The sequence below is a fragment of the Lontra canadensis genome, unplaced genomic scaffold (assembly GCF_010015895.1).
Source record: "Lontra canadensis isolate GAN:19392208 unplaced genomic scaffold, GSC_riverotter_1.0 scaffold10, whole genome shotgun sequence".
Taxonomy (NCBI): domain Eukaryota; kingdom Metazoa; phylum Chordata; class Mammalia; order Carnivora; family Mustelidae; genus Lontra; species Lontra canadensis.
Window position 1 is genome coordinate 27,486,899 of NW_022631004.1, and position 27,422 is coordinate 27,514,320.

The 27,422-nt window shown below is 40.2% G+C and overlaps 1 protein-coding gene across 5 annotated transcripts in view; it reads right to left on the reverse strand.

Moving 5' to 3' along the window:
* The window catches only part of PIWIL2 (piwi like RNA-mediated gene silencing 2), a 74,578-nt gene that overhangs the window by 37,955 nt on the left and 9,201 nt on the right, over nucleotides 1-27,422 (reverse strand). For all 5 annotated transcript variants that reach the window (XM_032855855.1, XM_032855852.1, XM_032855856.1 and 2 more), the window contains exons 9-20: nucleotides 26,575-26,655; nucleotides 26,159-26,272; nucleotides 17,715-17,903; nucleotides 16,819-16,903; nucleotides 16,026-16,115; nucleotides 13,526-13,666; nucleotides 9,105-9,218; nucleotides 7,939-8,127; nucleotides 4,811-4,912; nucleotides 4,122-4,238; nucleotides 3,449-3,537; nucleotides 2,466-2,571 (exon numbers count right to left, since the gene is read on the reverse strand). In XM_032855855.1, coding sequence (XP_032711746.1) covers nucleotides 2,466-2,571; nucleotides 3,449-3,537; nucleotides 4,122-4,238; nucleotides 4,811-4,912; nucleotides 7,939-8,127; nucleotides 9,105-9,218; nucleotides 13,526-13,666; nucleotides 16,026-16,115; nucleotides 16,819-16,903; nucleotides 17,715-17,903; nucleotides 26,159-26,272; nucleotides 26,575-26,655 — 1,417 coding nt within the window. The remainder of the gene's footprint in view (nucleotides 1-2,465; nucleotides 2,572-3,448; nucleotides 3,538-4,121; nucleotides 4,239-4,810; nucleotides 4,913-7,938; nucleotides 8,128-9,104; nucleotides 9,219-13,525; nucleotides 13,667-16,025; nucleotides 16,116-16,818; nucleotides 16,904-17,714; nucleotides 17,904-26,158; nucleotides 26,273-26,574; nucleotides 26,656-27,422) is intronic.

Sequence of the window (27,422 nt, forward strand, 5' to 3'; positions counted from 1 at the left end):
ATAGTTCTGGGAGATCTTTTGGTCATGTAATATGACAGTGAACCGGAATAATTACTCATGCCTGAGTGGAGCTGTAGTAATGCCTCAGTATCTTCTGATTAATATTTCAGGTTGTATTTACTACCATACTGCAATGTGATGGGACACTAACCTTGTTGGTTAAGAATCAGTTCTATTACTTAAACAAGTATTATAATAATACTGATGTTGACAGTCAAGTATATTTGGAAACTGGGTTAATGCTTCTTCAGGATATAATACTGATGCAAGAATGAATGGCCTGGGGCACCTGGGTGGCTCAGTGGTTAAGCCTCTGCCTTCAGCTCAGGTCATGATCTCGGGGTCCTGGATCGAGTCCCACATTGGGCTCTCTGCTCTGCAGGGAGCCTGCTTCCTCCTCTCTCTCTCTCTGTTTGCTCTCTGCCCACTTGTGATCTCTGTCAAATAAATAAAATCTTAAAAAAAAAAAAAAAAGAATGAATGGCCTGAGAAAGAACTGGATTAGTTAACCACCAGATAAATTGTATGCTCAAGAGTTCTGCACAAATTTAGTGGAAGGAATAAACAGTGGCAAATCGAGGGGGAAAATGTAACTAAATTAGTATAAACAAATGAAAATGTATGTAACAGTTTTATAGGCAGATCCATTATTTAAATCTATCCCATCCCCACACTGGATCCTCCAAATATTAGGCATTTTCATACTGAGACTACTGGACAAATGAAACGCAGTGAAAATGATACTGCATGACTTTCAAGGGTATGGTATAAAGGCAATGTGATTTCCACCTGGCTCTAGTTTCTTGGAATACTCACACCTTGAACTGTGTCCCACCATGCTGTGAGGAAACCCAAACTAACTCATGTGGAAAGACCACATGAGGGGCACCTGGATGGCTCAGTCGTTAAGCGTCTGCCTTCAGCTCAGGTCACGATCTCAGGGTCCTGGAACTGAGCCCCACATTGGGCTCCCTGCTCAGAGGGAGACCTGCTTCTCCCTCTCCCACTTCCCCTGCTTGTGTTCCCTCTCTCACTGAGTCTCTCTCTGTCAAATAAATAAAATCACAAAAAAAAAAAAGAAAAGAAAAGAAAAGAAAAGAAAAGAAAAGAAAAAAGAAAGACCATATGAAGAGTCACCAGAGCTGACTGCACCCTGCGCAACTTCTTGACTTCTTGACTTCAGAATCCTAAATGCTCACTGCATGTCACTAAGTTTTAGGGTAAATTTGTTACATGGCCATCAATAACCAAGCAGTGCTCAAGTAATTCACAGCCCAGAGAAAGATAAATAAGGATACAAGGTAAACAAGGGGACTTGGAAAAAATAAACAAAGGAAAAAGGGGCCTTGGAAGAGGAAGGAACATAAAGAAATAAGTCTAAGGTATGGAGCACTGGGGAGGGGGTGCAGAAAAGGCTTCAAAGAAGGAATCTTTGAAAATCTAGCACCTAACAGAAGACCTTGAAGGAAAATAGTGCCAACAACAAGAAAAAGGAAGGTGTGGTAGGACTTGGTGACAAGGTAGTATATATATAGATCTCCTTAGAGACAAAATTCAACTTTTTTTTTTTACATGATCACAAATATTCTTTCAGTAAAGAATATTAAACTATTTGAAGGACAGTGTAGGAAACAGTCTAAAAAGAAACAAGTTGGCGTTCTATTGACTGTGATCATATGAAATAATTAAATTTCTTGCTGTTACTCTCCATGCAAAGGGCTAACTCTGACCCTAAGACATGAAAACCACTTATCAGCACTTCCTTTGATGTACTGGCCAAGGTAAAACCCAGTACTTTGCTTGCTCATTGTGCCAGACCCAATATCAGTTTAATGACAGCAATTCTCCACGGTTAGCATTCCTGGGAGTTCTAGGGGTGATTTACAGGGAGGCATTTGTCTTGAACCGAAATGAAAAGTACCTAGTAATAGCCATAAAAAGCTGAGTAAATTCATAAGCTGCTTTAATTGCTGAAATTTACCCCCACTTTCCTGATAAGGGCATGAAGATTATGTCTACAGACATCAAGCTGACAAACTGGGAATAATCATTACTTACCAAACAAAATCAAAGTATTTATCTCTTGTATAAGTAGAAGCCTGAAAGCAGTCCCTTTGAGATGCCTTTGCCAATTGCCAAAGTTGCCAATGACTAACTTTTCAGTCTGTTTAGGAGATACCTTCAATTTGGGACCCCTCCCACTAAGTCAGACTTCCTTTTAAAGTGGTCAGATAGGCAGTCCTTAAAAACCCCAAACTTTATAAAATTTCTGTTCTGGAACACCTGAGTGGCTCAGTCAGTAAGCGTCTACCTTCAGCTCAGGTCATGATCCCAGGGTCCTACTCAGCGGGGAGGCCTGCTTCTCTCATTCCCTACCACTCCCCCTGCTTGTGCTCACTCTCCCTGTCAAATAAATAAATCGTCAAAAAAATAAAGAAATAAAATAAAATTTCTGCTCTCCTCACCTCATAAAACTTTTTTAAGGAGCCCACCAGGCACAGCTTCAGGCTATCCACAATCTCCTGATGAGGCATCTGGAATACCACTCGTGAATACCATTTTGTGAGAGTGCTGGGGAAGAGGCAGTAAGAGAGAGACAGATGAACACACACTCGCAGAGGAAGGTCCACAATCTGAATGTCAGTACACACAGGCTCCTCTATGCACCAATACAAATACCTAGTAAATGCATTTGTGTTATAGGTAAAAACACATGGCAATACAGGGAAAAATATATGCCACATATAGAATGTAAAAATATAGACATAATTGTGATATTTGCTACAAAACCACTTCCAGCTGAAAAAATTTAACCACCTAGATAACCACCAACAGAAGACTAAATAGTGCTCTAGCATACAATAAATTCCATGCAGTAGTTAAGAAGAATTGGTTGAGATTTATTTGTATGGGCATGATGAAATGTCAGCAATATATAATTTAAGTACATAAAACAAGCTAAGGAATAGTATACACAATAATATGCCATTTTGTATACATATATACACCACCTATATGTGTTACTATGTGCGTAAATGAGAATCTAGAAGTATATATACATCAAAATTTTGGCGATAGTTACTAAAAGATGGCCCATAAGTTACTTTCACTTTGTAAATTTCTGTAGTTATCTGCATGAGCATGCCTTGTTTTTACAATCAGAACAAAAAAAATTCCTCATTCCTGGGGGAAAAATCCACTAAGACACAGCCCCCATTTTGAAGACGATTACACCACAGCCAGGGGAACAAACTTACAGATCTGACAAGTCTGGTAAATAGACTAGATAAACTAATAGGAAGATAAAGGAGGAAAAAGTTAAGTATACTTTCGTAAAGTATACCTTTACTATAATACAAAATATTAGAAAGCATTCCCTGGATTTATAGTAAGACTGGCATCAAAATGAGGTAACTGAACAAAATGGCACACTATAAGTAGTACTTACAGATTGATGCTTGCAACGAAGCCAACCACAGATCGCATGCCTCGGCTAGGATCATGGTAAACATCCATCCCAATCACCATTAATTGTTTCTGGGTTAGAAAACAAAAAACAGACCCCAAACAACAAGCAATCCATCACCCCATCTTTTTGTTATCTGTACCCCCAAAAGCAACATATGAAAATAAGTTCTGGGAAAGGAAGAGAAAGACTGACATCAACTTGACATTTTTTTGAACACTATGAATGAGTCAGAGATCTAGAACAGGATCAGCACACTTCTTCTGTAAAGGACTAAACAGTAAATACCGTTGGGCTCTATGAGCTACACAGTCTCTGCAGGAACTCTCCAGTTCCATCTGTCGTTACAGTACGAGAGCAGCCGTAGCTAGTCTATAAAGAAGTATGGTTGTATTCCATTAAAACTGCACTTAAAGACACTGAAAATGGATTTTCAAATAATTTTCATGTGTCAGGAAATAGTAGTCTTATTTTTATTGGTTTCAACTGTTTAGATTTATAAAAACCATTCTCAGCCTGTGGGCTATACCAAATCAGGCTATGAACCGCTTAGACTACTAAGCATGGAGAATAAAGATAACTCTATGAGGAAAACAACTAGGTAGGAGTCTCTGGAGAGCTAAATTGAATGAAGACACATCTCAGCATCACTCACCAGAGGAATATCCACTCCCCAGAGCTCACCACCCAATTTACAATTAATCTGAAGTAAAATTTTCTGCGCCACACTCCGAAGCCTGGTTGGCTGACCAATGGTTCGGACATTGATGACCTATAACAAAGGGGTGTGGGGAAAGAGGACACTATCAGCTTGTCAGACAATGTAAACAGGCCTAAAGTAAACACTACATTTGTTTAGGAAACGCCAGTTAGCAGATAATACACTTTGACCAGTTCTCTAATTCTAGGATTTCTAGGCAGGCGTTGCACTCACACATACACGCTCCCCACAAACACAAAACAAAACAAAACAATAATCAACTAAAAAACAAAAACTTTCAAAAGAATCTCATACAGGATGATTTTTTTTAAACCTACTAAGGAAAAACAGCTTTCCCCTTTCAGAGGGAAGCCTATACTCTCAGAACCCAGTCATGTGAAACCACCCAGCAGCTCACCCACTGAACCAGCAAGAGTAACTCATTTGGGAACAGGAAGGCAGCATTTACCAAGAGCATCTGCTTTTAACCAGGTTACTCTAATAAGGGGAATGTTCCACCAGACAGCATACACATATGGCTTCTAATAGTTACTTCAGTCTTTTTGAACACCTGTATCCCTCTTTTCAAAGCCTCAAGAGAGGCTAGAGTTTCCATCTGTGCCTTCTGCCCACCTCCCACTCACCTGTGAGGGCACAGGAGCCTGCACACAGCACAGCTTTTTAATGGCCCCATAGAGATCGTCACGTGTGCCCATGATGATGCAAACAACCATCTGTATCTTCCCCTTGAGGAGATAAAGTACATAAGTCAGGCATTGAAACTCTCAGGGTTGGGGCGCCTGGGTGGCTCAGTGGGTTAAAGCCTCTGCCTTTGGCTCGGGTCATGGCCCCAGGGTCCATGGGATCGAGCCCCGCATTAGGCTCCCTGCCTGCTTCCTCCAATCTCTCTCTCTGCCTGCCTCTCTGCCTCCTTGTGATTTCTGTCTGTCAAATAAATAAATAATTTAAAAAAAAAAAAAAAAAGAAAAGAAAAGAAACTCTCAGGGCACCTTGATGGGGCTCCAGCTGGGGGCAGTCTAAGAGCCTGCAAAATCATGGGACCTTTAAGGCGGAAAAGTACTGAAACAAAGACGGTAGACATTCCAACCCCAAACAGGTCTTTGAACCTTTGCTGGGTTCAGGGCTTCTTTGCACAGATATGGAATATGATACCATAAATTATCTAGAGCTGGTCCTGACCAACTGACGTCTTTCTTAGGACACTTAAGATGCCTGGAAAAGGCAGGCTTGAAAATTTGCAAGGGTTACTTAGTTGCTGCTTTCAATTCCCTATAATGCTTTTTACCATTCTCTTCAGTAAACTAACCACCTTATTACATTCATACCACAAAACTGAGGAAACATGGAGTACAATACCACAAGAAACTATTAGGAGCCGAACACAAACAAATGAAGCTACAGCCAAATCCGTAAGTGGCTCTTCCTTACTCTCTGGTTACAAGACAGTATAGTATCGCCAGCAGAGTATCTCATACAAGCATCCTTGACCCCTTACTGTTTAATAAGAGTTCCAACACCGGAGGGGCGCCTGTGTGGCTCAGTCGTTAAGTATCTGCCTTTGGCTCAGGTCAGGATCCCAGGACCCTGGGTTCGAGCCCCACATCGGGCTCCCTGTTCATCGGGAAGCCTGCTTTTCCCTCTCCCACTCCCTCTCCTTATATTCCCTCTCTTGCTGTCTCTCTCTGTCAAATAAATGAATAAAATCTTAAAAAAAAAGAGTTCCAACATTGGAAACACAGGACCTTTCAAAGTCTGAATAAAGAAAAGTGAAATGAAGGTGAAAGTGAAATGAAGGTGCTAATCCTTTATGCCAGAAAGAGGTACTAATGGCAAATCAATAGTATATTATTCCAAATCAAGATTAGTATTAGATTAAGACCTCTCTGAGGGACGCCTGGGTGGCTCAGTCCGTTAAGTGCTTGCCTTTGGCTTGAGTTATGATCCCAGAGTTTTGGGATCAAGTTCCACATCTAGTTCCTTGCTCAGTGGGGAGCCTGCTTCTCCCTCTGCATGCCTCTCCCCTTGCTTGTGCTTGCACTCACGTGCTCTCTCTATGACAAATAAATAAGCAAAATCTTAAAAAAAAAAAAAAAAAGACCTAAGAACACATTCTAGTAATCACATCAAAGAACTTCCAAAGTCACAGAGAACACAGGCTGCACATGGGAGCCTATGGGCTGGACCTACCAAACATGTAGCTTTTTAGTCCCTACAGTGACTTACATGTGTTGTTTTTTATTAACATTTTTTACAGTTTATTATTATTATTATTTAAGATTTTATTTATTCGTTTGACAGAGAGAGACACAGCGAGAGAGGGAACACAAGCAGGGGGAGTGGGAAAGGGAGAAGCAGGCTTCCCGTTGAGCAGAAAGCCTGATGTGGGGCTCAATCCCAGGACTCTGGGATCACAATATGAGCTGAAGGAAGAAGGTCATCGACTGAGTCACCCATGTGCCCCTATCATTTTTTTTTTTTAAGTAGGCTCCATGCCCAGTGTGGGGCCTGAACTCATGACCCTGAGATCAAGAGTCACATGCTCTCCCCACTGAGCCAGCCAGGTGCATCCCTCCCTTTTTAAACTAACATTTAAACACATAAGGAGGGGCACATACACACAAATCCAGATTTTCTTGCTTCTACTGAAAAAGGAGTAAATTAAAAATTAATTTGATAATGCTGTGCTTTTATAAGCAGTCATAGGGTTTACTCTCTTTAGTTCACTACAATCCCCTCCCAGCTCATTTCACTTGCATTATTCACCTGGCTCCCGCAGACATCTGAGTTTGAGACCCCTAATAAATAATACAACAGCATGCCCTGAAGACAACAGAGACAAGACCAATTATGAGTTAAGTTCGGTAAATATGATGAATGAACATCGTATCCATGCTGCATGAAAACTGATAGCAGTATACTCTCCTAAAGAGAACGTGGCAAGTGGTGTGATGGGGGAGCTGAGGGTTAATAACACAGGGTTATTCTTTTGAAAGCAGAGCAGAATTATCAATGATCAGGCGTAGGGGGAGGCCACACCAGACTACAAGCGTGGGAAACCAGGAAGAAATTACAAAGAGAGACAGAACACAAGGGTGCTGCTCTGAGTGATAACTTAGAGTGGGGAGGGGCAGTGATAAGAGAGATCCCAAGACAATCTCATTCCAGTACTGCTCTCCCAAGAATGGACTCTTCCAGTCAAAGACTAATTACTTTTGTTGAGGGCCCTCCTTAAGCTTCTTCCTGTTTCATGTACAAACAGGTAAGAACTGCAGGCCTGAACTATAGAGTTACGAGTGCTGTGACCTGCTCAGCTCCAGTGGTCCTGATCAGCTGTCAGGACTGAGCTGATGGGCCAGGTGCCAAGTTCATTGCCAGAGCAATTCAAATCTTAAGCCAGACCAGACTGTGACAGCTAAATACTGAATCGTGCAAAATGGCACTGGGCCCAAAAAGTTGCTTTCTGAGCACAACATGTTCTATATAGATAACGAACTAAAGTTAAGTCAGCTATTCGGTCTATTATGTGAAAAAAGAACACAAGAGTGAGGCTGCCAACATAGAATGAGAGCAGCAGAATTAACCAAAGGGCATAAAGACTACTTAGTTCATTATTTCATGTGTACATGAGTAACAAACTGGTTTCTGGGCATCAAAAACAGTAGACTGACAACCAAGATCATTTAAAATCAAGTGTTCAAGTATTTTAAAACAGGCATTCTATAAATATACTCAAATTAAATTAATTTATTACCTCAACTCCTAGCATGGATTGAATGGTTCTGACATAGGTTTCTATTCGATCATCCTTTAGTTCAACCCAGGCCGGTGGGCTCATGCGCATACCAATGGGGCCAGCTATCTTCTCCAACATGTTAACCAGTTCTCGGGCCTGATCCATTGCTCTCTTTGGATAAAACAGTGCCCAGAAATGCATGGGGACCTAGGAATAACCACAAGCTATTTTTAGTACTTCTCATAACTTAAGACACTCCAGAGTCACACCCAGGAGGTATTATTCTAGAGAATAAATCACTTTTAACTCTCTCTGCTTGAATCTTTTCTAAGTCCTGTAACTAACACAGATGTATACAATTAAGTAAACTCGGGACTACTTTCACAGTGGAGTAGTATGCAGCAATGAGAATGAAAGACCTACAACTATATCTAACAATATGGATGAAACCACCAATCAAGGCTAAAGAAATTAAGCCAAATATAAAAGAATATATACTGTATGGTTTCACGTATACATCAAGTACAAAAAGCAACTGAAATAAATCTATGCTGTTGGATAGTGACTCCTCATATTGTTTTTAAGGTTGAGAGGTAGGTAGTAACGAGGAGCATGAGGGATGGCTTCTGGGTGATTGGTAAAGTTCTCTTTCTTAACCCTTGCTGTGGATTCCATAGGTTTATGAACCTTTGAAAATTCCTCAAACTTACACTTGTAAATACACTTTTTCTTTAAACATATTTCAATAAAAAGTTTTAGAAACAGATGTGTGTATTTTCCACATGGCCCAAAAACATTTAAAAATAATTATATACCATTTTGTTCTTTAGTTCCCTTGGTGGGGGCTGTTTTAATTACACTTCTTTCATGGATAAAAACATCCTTCCCCAGGGAAAACCGGGGAAAAATAAAGGAACATAAAAGGGAGAATGGGTAATAGGCTGGCACTGTATGAGTTACCATAGCAATCTATTTCCTTTTCCTAATTCTATAGCCAACCAAAGTGCTTACCTCTAACAATTCATCAATTTGCTCTATTTGAAGGACCCATTTAGTAGATAATGCAGGATAGGAATTCAGGTGGTACTCTCCCTCCAAAAGAAGACACTGAATCCTTCCTGCTTCCTAATTTGCATACTTATAGGAATACTGGTCCTCTCCTCACCACCTCAAAAGTCACTTACAGTCAAGATGGAAAGGTCCCTGGTTACTTCCTTAATCCAGTTTAGTTCCTGAGATGTGATAAATGAAGTATTTCTTAAGTTAATTCTTTCCATTGGGAGAACACGTCCTTCGATCTAAATACAAAACAAAGTACCCATGACATGAGCCATCTGCAAACACTATTTAAGGAAAGAACAATGATACTGTTCTCTCTTGGGCCAACTCCACTATATAAACCTGTCCAGGTTATAACCTCTTAGAATGGCACAAAAATGAAACTGTAGCAGTGAGTCTAGGCTAATAAAACCCTGGACAAATACAGGTAAAATTTTTATAGGCATGGCTCTTTAATTATTGAAGCTTCCAACATGGTCTCCCAAGAAAGGGATTAGAAAGCACTGCCTCTTTAAAAGTAGAGAATGCATGTAAAATAACTACATTTCAAGATAAATACTAAAATAATTTTTAAAAATATTTTAAGGGACAAACTGAAAGTAGAAAATTAAAAGTAAAATTTCTTAATAAGGCTGAACATTAACTATTACACTTTAAAATGAAAAAACAGGGAGGAAAATGCATAAATATAATGAAAGAACAAATTACCATTAGGAATAAGTCAATCAAATCTAAATACCCAAAAATAGGAAAATAATTAAGTTGATATAACAACATGATGGACTATTTTGCAATCATTAAAACCACTTTCCAGGGGCGCCTGGGTGGCTCAGTGGTTAAAGCCTCTGCCTTCGGCTCAGGTCATGATCTCAGGGTCCTGGGATCGAGTCCCGCATCGGGCTCTCTGCTCAGCAGGGAGCCTGCCTCCTCCTCCTCTCTCTCTCTGCCTGCTTCTCTGCCTACTTGTGATCTGTCAAATAAAAAAAAAAAAAAAAAAAAAACCACTTTCCATCTAATATGATCCTGTTTTTACAAAAAATAAATAGTAATATATGCATCAATAAAAACTGAATGAGTCTATATTTAGTGGTGATTATCTCTGCAGATATGTAATTATAGAGGATTTTTACTTTCTATGATCTCTACCATTTGTTTATTAAAATTAACAAATACTGGGGCTCCTGGGTATCTCAGTTGGTTAAACACCTAACTTTTGATTTTGGTTCAGGTCATGATCTTGGGGTTATGAGATGGAGTCCCATGTCAGGTTCCATGTTCAGCGAGCAGTCTACTTGAAATTCTTTCCTTCTCCCTTCTGCCTCCCACCGCCCCCCGCCTTTTGCACATGTGCTCTCTTTCTCTCTCACTCTTGCTCTCTCAAATAAATCAATCTTTAAAAAAATACTTATTTTATCTATAACCAAAAGAATGTAATGAGTTTATTAACATAAGTAACAATTTCCATATTAGCAAGAAAAAGGAATCAAACTCATGATATGAAAGTAAATTTTTAAACCTTTTTAGAGGGCAATTGGCAATATACAACAAAAGTACTAAAAACAAATGTCCTCTGACATTTCCACGTCCATAAATCTATGAAAATAAACAACATTACAAAGACTTAGTTACAAGGTCGTTAACTGAGTAACTACTTCTAATTAAAAAATACTAAATTCTGGGGCATCTGTGTGGCTCAGTGGGTTAAGCCTCTGCCTTTGGCTCAGGTCACGGTCTCAGGGTCCTGGGATCAAGCCCCACATGGGGCTCTCTGCTCAGCAGGCAGCCTGCTTCGCCCTCTCTCTCTGCCTGCCTCTCTGCCTACTTGTGATGTCTGTGTCAAATAAATAAAATATTTAAAAAAAAATACTAAATTCTTGGGGCACCTGGGTGACAGTCAGTTAAGCATCTGCCTTCAGGGGTGCCTGGGTGGCTCAGTGGGTTAAACCTTCTGCCTTCGGCTCAGGTGATGATCCCAGGGTCCTGGGATTGAGCCCTGATTCGGGCTCTCTGCTGAGCGGAGAGCCTGCTCCCCGCCCCCCCTCTGCCTGCCTCTCTGCCTACTTGTGATCTGTCTGTCAAATAAATAAATAAAATCTTTCAAAAAAAAAAAAAAGCATCTGCCTTCAGCTCGGGTCATGACACCAGGGTCCTGGGATCAAGCCCCGCATCAGTCTCCCTGCTCAGCGGGGAGCCTGCTTCTCCCTTTCCCACTGCCTGCTACTGTCTGCTTGTGCTCTCTCTGTCAAATAAATGAATTAAGTCTTTGAAAAAATACTAAATTCAATTTTAATGTGAAAGAATAGAAAATTGTTAATAAACTGTCTTGTGGCCATTAAGATACTTAGAAAAATATTAAATTACATAGAAAAACATTCTACATATACTGAAGGGGAAAAGGAAACTATCTGAATACATGCCATGTGAGAATATGCATAAGCACGCAAGCATGCCCATGTACACACACACACAAATCCACTGAAGGGTATGTATAAAAACGTTAACAGCGGTTATCCTGATACAGAAAGATGACCTTTTGGGGCACCTGGGTGGCTCAGTGCGTTAAGCCTCTGCCTTCGGCTCAGGTCATGATCTCAGGGTCCTGGGATCGAGCCCCACATCGGGCTCTCTGCTGGGCGGGGAGCCTGCTTCCTCCTCTTTCTCTGCCTGCCTGTCTGCCTGCTTGTGATCTCTCTCTGTCAAATAAATAAATAAAATATTTTTTTTTAATTTTTTTTAAATTTTTTTTTAAAGATTTTATTTATTTGACATTGAGAGAGAAATCACAAGTAGGCAGAGAGGCAGGCAGAGAGAGAGGAAGAGGCAGGCTCCCCGCGGAGCAGAGAGCCTGATGTGGGGCTCGATCCCAGGATCCTGGGATCATGACCTGAGCCGAAGGCGGAGGCTTTAACCCACTGAGCCACCCAGGTGCCCCTAAATAAATAAAATCTTAAAAAAAAAAAGATGAACTTTTTTCTTTCTTGGTTTAGATTTTCTACATTCTCAAATTAATATTTAATAACACAAAAACATGTTTTAAGATATAATATTAAAGGAAAAAGATGCAAAACCATACACAATACAATCACAGCTCTGTAACAAAAAGATTTATAATCACAGAAAAATGTGTGGATGAAGGATATATATTGAAGTATCTTTCATATGTATCTAAAATAAATCACTGAGATATCTTTGGATGATGAAATTACTGATGTTTTTATTTCTTTCTTTACTTTTTGTAAGGTTTCAACATTTTCCTTATTGACTATCCATTACTTTTATTTAAAAAAAAGAAATTTTTAACAAGGAGTCAATTAAGAGTGTAAGAGAACTAGAGAAAAGACAGAATTAATTATTTTGGTATAACCTCAAAAGAAAGGTGAAAAGTAGTAATGACTAACGTTTACTGAGCACTTGCTATGTGTCACATATGATGCTGAAAATGTTACCATTAAATTCTTACAACTCAATTATCATCCTTATTTTACAGATAAAAAAACCAAGAGATGCTAAGCAATTTGCTCAAAGCAACTACAATGGCAAGTGGTAAAACTGAGATTCAAAGCCAAATAAGCAGACACTGAAGGCCAAGGACTCTGCCACCATCTCACACTGCCTCTGCCCTATGGATCATGCCACACAAAATACAACACAGGAGGCTCAGGCAAAATGCAGGCAGAAAGAGCCATAAGAAAATCAGAATGGTGTAAGTGCAAAACTCTCTATGCCTATAGAAAGAATGTCAAGAGCATATTGAAAGAATCACAATTATTGGAAAAGAAAAAAAAAAAACTTGGAGAAAAAAAAGGACATACAGAACCTTAAGAATTATTTGGATTGGAAAACTGAAAATGAGGTAATTTTTTTAATATTTATTTTTTTATTTTACTGGGTGGGAGAGTGCATGTGAGCACGGGGATGGAGACAGGAAGGAGAGAGAGAATGCCAAGCAGAATTCTTGCTGAGAGAGGAGCCCAGTGTGGGGCTCGATCTCACAACCTTGAGATCATGACCTGAGTCAAAATCAAGAGTTAGGGGCACCTAGGCAGCTCAATCGTTGGGCGTCTGCCTTCAGCTCGAGTTGTGATCCCAGGATCCTGGGCTGGAGCCCCACATCAGGCTCCCTGCTCAGCGGGAGGCCTGCTTCTCCCTCTCCTACTCTGCCTGCTTGTGTTCCTTCCCTCACCGTGTCTCTCTCTGTCAAATAAATAAATAAAATCTTTAAAAAACAAAACAAAACAAGAGCCAGAAGATGCTTAACCAACTGTCCCCCAAGCACCCCAAAAATGAGTTAAATTTTAAGTCAATATTCCTTTTACTATCTATCTGACTGAAAATTAACAGCTCAGATCTCTGCAAAATACGGAAGAAAAATCTCTAATAGATACTAACAAATTAAGAGAAAATTCAAATATTGTGCCTAGGACCCCCCCAACAAAATAGAGCAAAACCCCAAAATAGAGACCAGATAGGAAGCTATCACCCACTTTCACTCTGCTCTTAAAATCACTGATGAACACTGTTTCCTATTTGACTACATCCAGTTTACCTTATGTACATCCTTCTGAAGGCAGAGTCCCCAGCGTGTCAATTCATTGCTGGCTGTTTCATTTTTTGAAATTCTCTGCAGCAAGCATTCCAGAGCATTATGGTGTTGTTTGGGGCTCAGGTTGATCTGCTGGGTCAAATCCTAAATAGATTTAAAATGCAGATAATAGGTTCTAATTATTAGTTTCTCCAATATGAAATTAAACCCCAATATGTCTAAAACATTTCCAAAAGAAAACATCCTTTCCACTGAAATGGGAGACATTTTTTTTTAAGATTTTATATATTTATTTGACAGACAGAGATCACAAGTAGGCAGAGAGGCAGGCAGAGAGAGAGAGGGGAAAGCAGGCTACACGCTGAGCAGAGAGCCCGACTCGGGGGCTCGATCCCAGGACTCTGGGATAATGACCGGAGCCGAAGGCAGAGGCTTTAACCCACTGAGCCACCCAGGCACCCCTGAAATGGAAGACATTTTTAAATACTCCAAAGATTTTAATAAATATCTCTCAAGAATGTGAAGGAAGTACAGGGTTAAAATTTTAATCATAGGGTGGCTCAGTCGGTTAGGCATCTGCCTTCAGCTGGGGTCATGATCCCAGAATCCTGGGACTGAGTTCCACACCGGGCTCCCTGCTCAGCAGCAGGTCTACTTCTCTGCCCCTCCCCAGCCTGGTGATTTCTTTCTCTTTCTCTCTCTCTCTCCCTCTGTCTTGCTTGTGCGCACTCACTCTCCCTCTCAAATAAATAAATAAATCATAAAAAAATTAATCATAAAATAATTTAAAATGTTATTGTTTCTTTCTCTCATGAGACAGCTAAATCTTACCTCTTTCTCAAAGCCATGTTCTGAATTTAAAATTCCTAAAATAATTCAGGGACACCTGGGTGGCTCAGTGAGTTGAACATCTGCCTTCGGCTCGGCTCAGGTCATGATCCCAGGATCTGGGATCCAGCCCTGCATGGAGGCTCCCCGCTCAGTGGGGAGTCTGCTTTTCCTTCTCCCTCTTCCTTTGCCCCTTCCCCACTCCTGCTCTCCCTCTCTCTCTCCCCCAAATGAATAAAATCTTTAAAAATATTTCTTAAGAAATTCTATGAAACAGAAGGGGCGCCTGGGTGGCTCAGTGGGTTAAGCCTCTGCCTTCAGCTCAGGTCATGATCCCAGGATCCCAGGATCGAGCCCCACATCGGGCTCTCTGCTCAGCAGGGAGCCTGCTTCCCTTCTTCTCTCTCTGCCTGCCTCTCTGCCTACTTGTGATCTCTGTCTGTCAAATAAATAAATAAAAATCTTAAAAAAAAAAAGAAAAAGAAATTCTATGAAACAGGAGCAAAGGGGGCTTGATTACACCTATTTAATATTTGGGGAAAATAGTGGGAAAAATGTCCTGTGCCAGGCAGAGCCAAACAAAACAGAATGGAAAACCAGATCCAGTCTTAAACTTCATGTGATACCACTACTGTATTTAATGTTATCATAAGACACTTTTTTGTCTAGTGTTTGGTCCATAATTTGTGCTTTCTAAATGTTACTGTTAAATGAAGACCCAAAGGTGTATATGAAGATTCTGAAGCACATATGTGAGTTCTTTATTCTTCTGAGACCAAAGAACTATACAGTTGTTGTTCCTTGTGAGACAGTCATTACCACCTGTCTGCAGGGTGGTACAGACAGCTCTGTGATCATGAAGTCTTTAGGTGACTGAGTGTTGTAAAGAAGGAGCCTTGACCTACATGCTGAATGCAGAAGGATCGAAGGTAAACATGAAAGACATCTCTTATAGCTTCACTTCGGCTCTTTATGATGTTACTGAAAACAGTCTGCGGCATCAGAGATAGGCAGGGTCCGAGGGTAACGGACATGCACTGGGAGAGTGAGACAGCACAGGAGCTCAGGTGTGGAAAGCCCCATGCACTGCAGACAGACTAGAGGTGAAGTGCTTGAGTGCCAGACTCATGTTGCTGCCCATGTCTGAGCTGCTCAGCTATTTCCTATAGGGACTCAGCCCAACACCTCCTGGACACTCCACACCCCACACCATAACCTTCTATCCTTTTACCTCAGTCTCTAACTTGTTGATTATTCTTTGCTACGTTATCTCCCCCGCCCTTTTAAATAGACTGAAGGCTTTTAAGAATGCTAGAAAAATTCAGTGCTATCAAAGAACCTCACTTATGATCATATGACCAGTTTACAGTCATCCATCTGATTGGTGGGGGTGAAGACAGAATTACTTGTTTCCTTTTATCTCATGATCCAGGCACTCCACTGTTTTTTGTTTGTTTGTTTTTGAATAATTTTCAGAAGGTAGCTCCGATCAGCTATTTCACAGTGTGTGGGAAGGGACATGGAACATGTTTGGCAGAGAGAACTGGAGTCTGGAAAAACAGACCTGCCCAGGTGATGACATAAGCCTGCCCAGGTCTAGCTCCATTCAGGACATGAGCCTAGACATAAGCCTAGCCCAGGTCTAGGCCTTCCATTCAACACGTGCATTTCTCACCTTCATGGCTCTGAAGTCCTTCTTCATCTTCTCAGGGATTCCAGTCATGAATGAAAGCTCAGGCAGCAGCAGGATTTCACCTTTTAGCAGCTTTGAGGAGAGAATGGAGAGGAAAAATAAGGCAGTAAAGATGGTCTTGTTCCTCTGACCTCACAAGACATGCCATGCCCAGAGCTGGGCCAGCAAGGACATTATTGGCACGATAAGGAACATAAACCCCAGAAAAGAGGGCAGTGAAACACTACAAGTATTTTACCCTTTTCCCCTCAGTCACAATACTCACAGATTGTTCACAATACAGCCTGCTGTATTAGGTAAAAGGGAAAGTGTTGAAATGGTCAAAAAAAGGGGAAAAACTGGGGGGGGGAGGGGACAACCTCCCTCTTGGGCCTCCAGGCAAGCTAAGGCAATACATGCCATCCAGCTGGGGTCTCCAGATCGTATCTTAGCTGGCTGATCTTCAGCCTTCTCACTTAAGACAGAAAAGTCAGTGTCAAGGCACTTTCCCTGTCTCTGGTCCCTGTTACCTGTCTAAAACTTCCCTAATAGATCCAGTGTTTTACTCTTTAGCAGAAAATTCTTCTTAATCCTTAACCTACCTTGCTCATACGGATAATTAGCTTCTCCTTATGCGGACGTCAAAAGCAAATCCTACCACATGAAGTGACACTACTGGCTAGATGAGACAGCCCTGCAGTCTTCCCCAATCGCACCGTAACACTGCTCCCCAGCTCCCAGCACCATGGATGAAGAGCTTAAGCTAGAAGTGCCAATCTGACACCCCTCCACTCACCATCCCTTGGTTATTCTGTCTCTCACTGGGCCTGTGGATCAGCAGTGGCTGGTCGTCTTCCTTAATTGTGATCCCATAGTTTTTGCTAGAGCAGGGCAGAGGCAGGAAAACATTTCAGAAGCAGCATCCCTGTTCTATGGCAACACAGTCTGGGTCTCTTAACTAGCACTGTGGTACACAATTTGCATAACACCCTTGGTCAAGGATCCAACAGAAACTCCTTATAGCATATTTATAATGAAAAGGAAGACTCAAGTTAACACTGCAATGAAATGGAGGAGAAATCATCTTAAAGGTCCAGGGGAAAATATGCTTGAAACTGCATCAGGTTGGAGTGCCTGACTGGTTCAGCCGGTTAAGTATCCAACTCTTGTTTTGGCTCAGGTCATGATCTCGGGGTTGTGAGATGGAGCCCCAAACAGGCTCCATGCAGAGTCTGCTTGGGATTCTCTCTCTCTACTCCTCTCCCCCTGCTCATGTGCACTTGCCCCCACCCTCAAATAAGTAAATCTTAACAATAACACAAAAAACAAAAAACTGCATCATGTTGAAAGGCTTGGACAACTGGAAAGGCAAAATGATAGTCAAATGATTAAAACGTGAATTTAATCTTTCCAACCAGACTTCTACCTAAACCAACAAAAGAAATATAATTCAAAACTCTGGTATTAATTTATAAAGTAACTTCCAAAATTACTAAAACAAATGAAACTGTAAGGATAGCATATCCAAGTGAAATCCCACAAATAAGCTCATTTAATCTTAGGTGCATTACCAATCCAATTATTTTAAAAGTGTCCCAGTGTAAGCTACTATGGAACTCAATATCCTGCTACAGAATGGTAGACTACATCCCACACCCACCCAAAGGCCCAAGCCCAGTCTCTTCTTTCCACCTGTAGTATTCCAAGAATGTGATCTCCTTCCCGTCAGACATTGTGAAGCTATCTTTTGGTGTCTTATTCCAATCCACGTCATCAATACGATAGGTACGATTGTTGTATCGGGTTATAACAATATTGCCAACCAGAAGCTTAGTGCACTCATTCTGGAAGTTTTCTTTGTTCTGCTGATACATGGCATGCCTTTGGAAAGAGACAAAAGACTTTTGAATCATATCTGTATACAGAGAGCACAATGAAAAGGATGGGGGATGCAAAAAAGTGCTTCAGGGATACGATCACAGCTACACTGCATTAGAAGGCTCCAGTTGTCTTTTTTAAGAGATAAGACTCTCATCTCTTTTCAATACTACCAAAAAAACTCAAAATCAATAAAAAATAGTGAAAAGAGGGGCACCTGAGTGGCTCAGTCGGTTAAACATCTGCCTTCAGCTCAGGTCACGATCCCAGATCCTGGGAATGACCCCTGTGTCAGAGTCCCTGCTCAACAGAGAGTCTGCTTCTCCCTCTCCTGCTCTCTCTGCCCCTCCCCTGCTCTCTCTCTCTTTCAAATAAGTAATCTTTCAAAAAATCGTGAAAAAATAAAAATAAAATTAAAAACAGTAACTAGAAATTAGTAACATTCACAGTTTGCCTTCAAATAAGGTACTTTAATCATCAAAATAATTATTTAGTATTACCATTATTAGGGTAGTTTAAGGAAGGACAACAAAACATTCTCTAAACTATATTTGCCCTTTTGAGCTAATGGAAGGGATTACCAATACCTATCATTAGACAGCACTGCTGAAGATGCTAAAGATGTAGATGAACAGACTCACCATAGATAAATGTACCCTCACGGTAACCTCTAAACAGTGCTGTGAACAAGCCAACCTAGGAAACTCGCAGAAAGCATGTCTGAATATGCCCATGGATTCAAGGAACGTTTACAGAAGCAGCTGATGCTTGAAGGAGCAATCTGCCAAGCAGAAACGCTAGGGCAGAGGAATGAGTGAAACTCCAGGCAGAGGCAGCAGTATGCAGGGCATAAGCAGGGATCTGGGGAGATGGGGAGGGCAAGCAGGCTGAAGAGGGACAGAAGATGGTAAGCATGGGCTGAAGACCGGCAGGGACCAGATGTAAATGTCCTTTAAGTCAAGGATCAGAGCTTGGACTTTTTTCTGAGTCAGTGTCACCCAGGGCAGATTCTTCAGGAACACTGGTCAGAGGTTGTGAGGAGGTGTGAAAAAGGTTCCACAATCAAAAAAGTGGAGTCCATTGTGCAAGTTATAAGCCGTTCAGAGACTCACAACATACATAAGTACCTCAGACTGCTAAAGAAACATATTTACCTTTATTTACCCCCAGTGTATTTAACCATGGATTCTTCCCACCGTTTTCCTTTTAACCTCACTGAATGAACATTTATTGCCATCCTGGGCAATTAGTATCCTGCAGAACTTGACTTGAAAAAAGACTGTAGTAATTGATGAAAAACCATCTCAGAGTTTAAGCAGTTCAACCCTGACAACAGACCCTGGAGGCGAATGCCTGGGTTCAAATCTTGTGTCTTTCACTTACCGGCCTCAACTCATAGAGTTGAGGGAATGCCATGACTTCATAAACGTGAAGCACCAAGAACTGTGCCTAGCACAGAGAACGGAACTGTGGGTTTGCAAATATCATCTCCATCATTGTCGTCAGTGCCTGACACATGCCAGATGCAGTGTGTGTGTGTGTGTGTGTGTGTGCGCGCGTGCGTGCGCATGCACGCGCGTACATATGTATGCATGCGCATGCGGGGGGGCGCTCTACTCTCTCTGCAGGTCAAATACAGAGGAGAGACAGCTATAAAGATAGTTCACTTCAGGGGAGCCTCAGTGGCTCAAGTTGGTTAAGACTCTGACTCTTCATTTTGGCTCAGGTCATGATCTCAGGGTCGTGAGATCAAGCCTGGTATCAGACTCTGTGCTGGGCACGGACCCTGCTTAAGTCTCTCTCTCTTTCCCTCTCCCTCTGCCCCACACCACTTGTGTGCTCTCTGTCTCAAAAAAATGTAGGTTAGCTATATATATGTAGTTGTGGAAGTCAAAAGCAACCACTAGTATAGAATCCATATTAAAACACTTTTTATTTATTTTTTTAAAAAGATTTATTTATTTATTTGATAGAGATCACTAGTAGGCAGAGAATCAGGCAGAGAGAAAGGAGGAAGCAGGCTCCCCACTGAGCAGAGAGCCCAACTTGGGGCTCAATCCCAGGACCCTGGGATCATGACCCGAGCCAAAGGCAGAGGCTTTAACCCACTGAGCCACCCAGGCGCCCCTTAATGACAGTTTTTAATATTCTCTCACCAAATCCCTTTCCCCTAATCACTGTCTTTTGCATTAGTAAAGGCAGGAAGCTGACATGGAGGAAGAAAGCACAATGAAGAAAAAAACTAAAAAGGGACTGAGGAACATAGCAGATAACAATATAGGCCTATGTCTTGTTACTACAATATACAACATTGAAAAGTAGATAAAAATCAATATTTCTTAACTGCAACTATTTCACTTTGACTTCTATACTGGGATTGAAATAAAAAATTAAAATTAAAAAAATCATGCTGAAAAGAAGGAAAACCAAACAACAAACAACAAAAAATGAGTATATACCGTATGATTCTACATATACAGAATTCTAGAAGATGGACACTAACTTCTAGTGACAGAAAGCAGAACAGGGTTTGCTGCCTGTGGTGGACAGAGAAAAACAAAGGTAGAAGGAGGTCTGAAAGAGACATGAGTAAATTTTATGCGGGCAATGGATATGCTCATTATCTTCATTATGAGATTACATTGGTATATAAGTTAAAACTCATCAAATTGTATACTTTGAATGTATGAGGTTTATTTTCTCAATTGTGCCTTACTAAATCTGAAAAAAGAAAAGAAATTAACAGAATAAAAGATCTCAATGAGACTGAAATACAGATTAGGATTGAGTGTCCACTAATTACTAGTGGCATTTCAAGTTAGTGGGGGAAAAGGACCATTTAAAAAAAGGGTAAGAGGGGAGCCTGGGAGGCTCAGTTATTTAAGTGTCTGCCTTTGGCTCAGATCATGATATCAGGGTCCTGGGATCGAGCCCTGCATCAGGCTCCCTGCTCACCTGGGAGTCTACTTCTCTCTCTCCTTCTGCCATTCACTTCCACTTGTGCTCTCTGGCTCTGTCAAACAAATAAATAAAATCTTTTTTTAAAAAAGTTTTATTTATTTATTTGAGAGAAAGAGAGAGACAGCAGGAGGGAGAACATAAGCCGGAGGAAAAGGAGAGGGAGAAGCAGGCCTGCCAACGAGCAGGGAACCTGATGCAATGCAGGGCTCAATCCTAGGCCCCTGAGAACATGACCTGAGCTGAAGGCAGACGCTTAACAACTGATCCACGCAGGTGCCCCCCAAAAAATACACGTTTAAAAAAGTGGATGAAAACTTGCTATCCATTTAAAAAATAAATTCTTCATCAATTTAACATTAATGTGTAAGAAATTAAACAATAAAATCAGGTGAAAATGTAAACATTCATGTGTTCCTGGGAATTAAAAAATCACAAAACTTTGTAAAAGATATATTGTTTTGCAGCCATGGTAACAAGGAGCCATAAAATCCAGGTTTGTTTGTTTTCTTAAGATTTTATTAAATTCATCTGAGACAGAGAGAATAAGCAGGGGGTGACCCAGAGAGAGAGGGAGAGGCAAACTCCCTCCTGAGCAGGAAGCCCAACCTGGGGCTCGATCCCAGGAGCCCAGGACCACAACCTACGCCAAAGGCAGATGCTTATTCAACTAAGCCACCGAGGTGCCCCCATAAAATCCAGTTTTAAGGGGCGCCTGGGTGGCTCAGTGGGTTAAGCCGCTGCCTTCGGCTCAGGTCATGATCTCAGGGTCCTGGGATCAAGTCCCACATCGGGCTCTCTGCTCAGCAGGGAGCCTGCTTCCCTCTCTCTCTCTCTCTGCCTGCCTCTCTGCCTGCTTGTGATCTCTCTCTCTGTCAAATAAATAAATAAAATCTTTAAAAAAAAAATCCAGTTTTAAACCTGCTTAATACATCTATATCAACTCACCTCAGCAACCTACTTTTCCAAGCTATCCAACCAGAGTCATCCCCTTGTTTCTGTATATCGGCCAATCCAGGAACAACTTAATCCAATAAGCATCACAAGGAGTACTACTCAATCAACAAGGGACTACCTTAGCAACCATGCTTCTGGGGCTTGCCCCTCTGCAAGACTGCCGTCCTGAACTCCATACCTCTCCAGTACTTCTCTCTGTAAGATCAGCAGTCTCTTCTCACTGCAATAAGCAATCAGCCTTCTCTTTATGTCAGACAGAACAGAGGTCTCATCATCCTTTGACATTTCTGGAGGTCTCACCACAGTAACTATGGAAGCTCTTCCTTGGCAAAACTCCTAGGAGTTTCATACCCACAGATGCACTCACTGGGTCCCTTGTGCTTAATTCTATCTGTCCTTCAGATCTGCTGCCAGTGAGTCAATCCCAACAACTAGCTGAGCTCAGACTAGTTTCATTAGGCTTTAGCTGCTTATCTAATGCGCTTTCAGGTTGGAAGTCATTGTTTGGACCCAGGTCTTTGTATGAGGTCTTCAGACTTTTTGTTTTGAAGAAATTTAATTTGAAAATTATTTTTGCCATTAACTTGATTATTCTTTATCTGCTTACTTTGCTTTTGCTGTTATTTGTCTATATGCATAAAATCTTCTTTCACGTGTTTTTGTTTTGCTCTGCATTTCCTTCTTTCTGTTGAATGTACAAGAGAGTGTTCTATAGGTAATAAATGGAGGCATAAGCCAGATAATCCTCTAAACCAAGCCAGTCTATTCCAAAGACATCACAGTTGGAGGTCCATTTGATCAGAGACCAATTTGTAAAAAAGCAAGTGGTCAAACATTAGGAAGGCACTTCTTGTCTTGGCAATTTGTGAAACAAGATCACTGTGTTTATTTTAGTTCAAATTCCAGGGTCAATGATAGTTGGGTCACTGATCTCATGGCTCTTCCTATCTGTGTTTGGAACCTGTTGTTGTTCACAAACAACACATCCTTAGACAACTTTAGTGCTTCTCCTTCTTGTTGTCACAGGTTTGCCTCTGCCAAGGTCTCAAACACCCGGGGAGAATTTCTGTTTCCAATATAAAGGCGTACCATAGTCCTAATTCTGGCACTTTCCTTAGCAAAAGGTAAAAATAAAATCACAATGTCCAAAGTGTACACAGTACATTCTCCAGTGTAATTCATATGCTAGATCGTAAAATCTCAGTGAATATAAAGGATAGAAATAATACAAAGTGAGTTCTCTGATCACAACAGAAGAAAATTCAGGAAACTCACATACATGTAGAAAGTGAACACACTCCCTTAAATCATCAAGGGGTCAAATAAGAAATCACAAGGTAAATTAGAAAATACTCTGCTTTAGAGGTAAATGAAAACACAACATACCAGAACACACAGCTACAACATTACTTGAAGGAAAATTTATAGCTGTAAAAGCCTATATTAGAAAGAAAAAATATCCCAAATAAACTAACCTTCCACCTTAAGACACTGGAAAGAGAAAAGCAAACTAAATCTTAAGTATGCAAAAGGAAGGAAATAATGAGTATTAAGAGTGGGAATTAATGAAATAGATAACAGAAAAATACAGTCAACAAAACTAAAACACTGGATTTTTTAAAAGGTCAACAACACTGACAAACCTTTAGCTAGACCACCTATGAAAAAAGGAGACTCCGATTTCTAAAATCTGGGATGAAGGAGGGGATGTTACAACTGGGTTCATAGAAATAAGAACTGTAACGGAACACTGATGGTAGTATGTCAACAAACTAGATAAACTAAATGAACTGGACAAACTCTTAGAAAAACACAAATTACCAAAAATAAATAGAAAATCTAAAAAATATCTAACAATACAGACACTGAATTAGTAATTTAAAAACTGCACACAAAGTAAAACCAAAACCCAGATGGCTTCTCTGTCAAATTTCTACCAAGCTTTCAAAGGAAAACGAATTCCAATCCTTCATGAACACTCTCAAAAAAACAGAAGAGGAAGGAAATACTTTCCAACTCTTTCTATAAGACCAGTATTACCCAGATATCAACACCAGACAAAGGTAACACAAGAAAAATACAGATACTGCTTAGGAATATGGAAAAAAATCCTCAACAAAATATAAGCAAACCAAAACCAGCAACATAAAGAAAAAATTATACATCACAGGGGCGCCTGGGTGGCTCAGTGGGTTAAGCCTCTGCCTTCAGCTCAGGTCATGATCTCAGCGTCCTGGGATCGAGCCCCACATCGGGCTCTCTGTTTAGCGGGGAGCCTGCTTCCTCCTCTCTCCCTATCTGCCTGCCTCTCTGCCTACTTGTGATCTCTCTCTATCAAATAAATAAATAAAATCTTTGAAAAAAAATTATACATCATGGACAAGTGGGTTATCCCAGGAATGCAAGGTTGATTTAATATTGAAAAATCAATTTAAAAAGCAGGATGTTTTGGGTTTTTTTAAATGATCAAAACCCAATTCCCTTTCATGATAAGAACACTCAATAAACTAGGAATAAAATGGAATTTCCTCAATCTGACAAATGGCACCTACAAAACACTCACAGCTAATATACTTACTGGTGAAAGACTGGATGGATATTTTCTTCCTAATATCAGGCAAAGAGGACAAGGATGTCTACTCTCACCACTTTTTTTTTTCCTAGTTGAATTGTCTTTATTAACAAAGGGAATATCCAAAAACACTACATTGAGGAGGGGCGGGGCCAGGGCTTTTCTACCCCTCACTTTCTCCACTCCTACTCAACATTTTACTAGAGGTCCTAACAGGATAACTCAGCAAGAAAAAGAAATAAAAGAGATCCAGATTGGAAAGGAAGAAATAAAAATATCTTTATTTGCAGATGACATGATCTCCTATATAGAAATCCCAAAGAATCCATGAACAAACTGTTTTAAGGAGTACTTGGTTCTGTGTGGATCCTTAGAAGGATGCTATTGAAGGACCACAGAATTTAGGACAGGAAATCTTTTTTTTTTTTTTCTAAGATTTTTAATTTATTTATGAGACAGAGAGAGAGAGAGAGGGAGCACAAGCAGAGGGAGAAGCAGGCTTCCTACTGAGCACAATAAATTGTCTTAACTAATAAATGACTTCACAGGGGTTGTAGGATACAAGATTGATATTTAAAAAAATCAGTTGTTTTTCTATACACTTGCAAGGAACAAACCAAAAATGAAATTTTAAAAAATCCATTTACAAATGCATCAAAGAGAATAAAATTCTTAGGAATAATTGCAAAACCTATACTCTGAAATCCACAAAACATTGTTGAATTAGTGGTAAGTACATATAAAATTATATACTTAGAAAATGAAGATAACTTTTTTTAAAGATTTTATTTATTTATTTGGCAGAGAGAGATCACAAGTAGGCAGAGAGGAAGGCAGAGAGATAGGAAGGGAAGTAGGTTTCCTGCTGAGCAGAGAGCCCGATGTGGGGCTCGATCCCAGGACCCTGGGATCATGACCAGAGCTGAAGGTAGAGGCTTTATCCCACTGAGCCACCCAGGTGCCCCAAAGATAATTTTTATATGCAAAATAAGCCATTGTGCAGGTAACAAAACCAATCCTACACATACTACATAATTCACTTATAAACAGCTTTTGTGTAGTAATAAAATGTGACAACTTTAATGAAAGTAAATGAAACTTTAATGAAAGTAAAACTTTAATAAAAATAAATTTCAGTAAATGGAAAAATATGCCATTCTTGTGAATAGGAAGATTCACTGAACATTCTCCCCAGTTGATGCCAAATAAAATGCCAACTGACTTTTTTTTCTTACTTTCATTAAATTAGTCAAAGGATCACATGCAAAAATAAACGGGTGGCATTTACTATGAAAATTCTGAAAACAGATTCCTTGACAAATATTAAAAGCTAATAAGATTACAATAACTAAAACACTGTTTTAACAGTATCACACTGATTTTAACCATGGATCAAAATAGAATATTCAGAAATAAATCCAAGTATTTTTATTTTTATTTATTTATTTTTAGATCCCATTTATTTATTTGACAGAGAGAGCGACAGAGCACAAACAGGGAGAGCAGCAGAGGAAGAGGGAGAAGCAGGCTCCCGGATGAGCAAGGCACCAGATGTGGGATTTAATCCCAGGACCCTGGAATCACAAGCGAGCGAGCAAGTTGAAGGCAGACGCTCAACAACGGAGCCAACCAGGGGCCCCTATATTTAGTATTCTTTATCTGTTCCACAACTTAAAATCTAAACAGAACAATGGCCAATCTGTATTCAGCTATTACTGAACTTTCCAGAAAATTGTTAGCTTGTTAAAAGTAAATACCATCATTCACTCACATGACATCCAGTACTGAATCATTCCGAATGACCTTATGGGAGACATCAGCTAGGAGAAAAAGACCTCCATCTGTCCTTCGGATGCTAGCTGCATAGCCTGGCCAGATCTGCAACCTGAAGAGACAAGAGAGCTTTACCTCAGGGTTCTAAAAAAACCACAGATACTTCCACGCCCCCATTTGAAATGGTTGAGCAAATACCGCCCCCCTCCCCAGTAATAGTGAGAAAGCACCACAAAATAAAGTAAATCAACATCTTTGTGAACTTACTAAAAAACTAAACTATGGAACAGATTTAACTGATAGATTGTATTTACAATCATAAAATACTGTTGAGATTTCTGTACTACATATGGTAATCACAATGAAAAAACTGTTTCCAGAACATTCAAAAGTGAGGAAAAGAACACTACTGACCTGTGTTGCTGTAGTACCATAGCACTTGTAGGGTCATAAAAGTTTCTCCCCACAAGCTTCATATCTAAAAGTTTCATTACCCTGAAATGAAGAGCAAAAATGGGTCTTCTAGAGAAGAATAAAAAAAATTCAAGCTCAACTACTCTGAATTGTATTTTCCATTTTTTTTTCTGTATTTTCCTTTTGAAGCCTAAAGTGTCAGAATTGTTGGTGCCCTTTGCACAATACACCTTTTAGGCTGAGAATACTGTTGCCAAAAGAAAAAGAAAAAGAAAAATTATGGAAGTATTTATCTTGAGGTAAATACAACTGACAACAGCTTGTCCTACGTTGGGTGACCAAAAACGGAGTTGATTTCCCAGGTTCAATTTACATTATTTTTCACCATTAACTAAAAAGAATGCAAGAGTCAATTTCTGTTTGTAAAGAAGTCTGTTCCTGGCACTTCACCTTACTAAGGAGAAATTGAGTTCTGTGTTTCATTTAAAAAGAGGTGGTATAGGAGTAAGTTTTATGAAAATCTAGGTCTTATAAAAAGTAAAGACAATTATGAGCTGTGTGAATCCAAAAATCAAGAGACGTGGAAAAAAATTCTTCCAGCAAAAATTTTTGCACCCTACCACATTAAGTAGCCCCATCAGTAACAACATGAAATTATGCAATATAAACATCTGCTTTTAAAGTTCACGAATGATTCCAAAGGAACCCAACCAGCCACCTGAAACCTACCTTCATTTTACCCAAATCTTACCAATCATTTAACATAACTTTTCAGTAAGTTAGCCTCAATACCATCCATTTATTTATTAAATGTTTCCAAACTCATCTTTATATGTGTGGGGTATAAC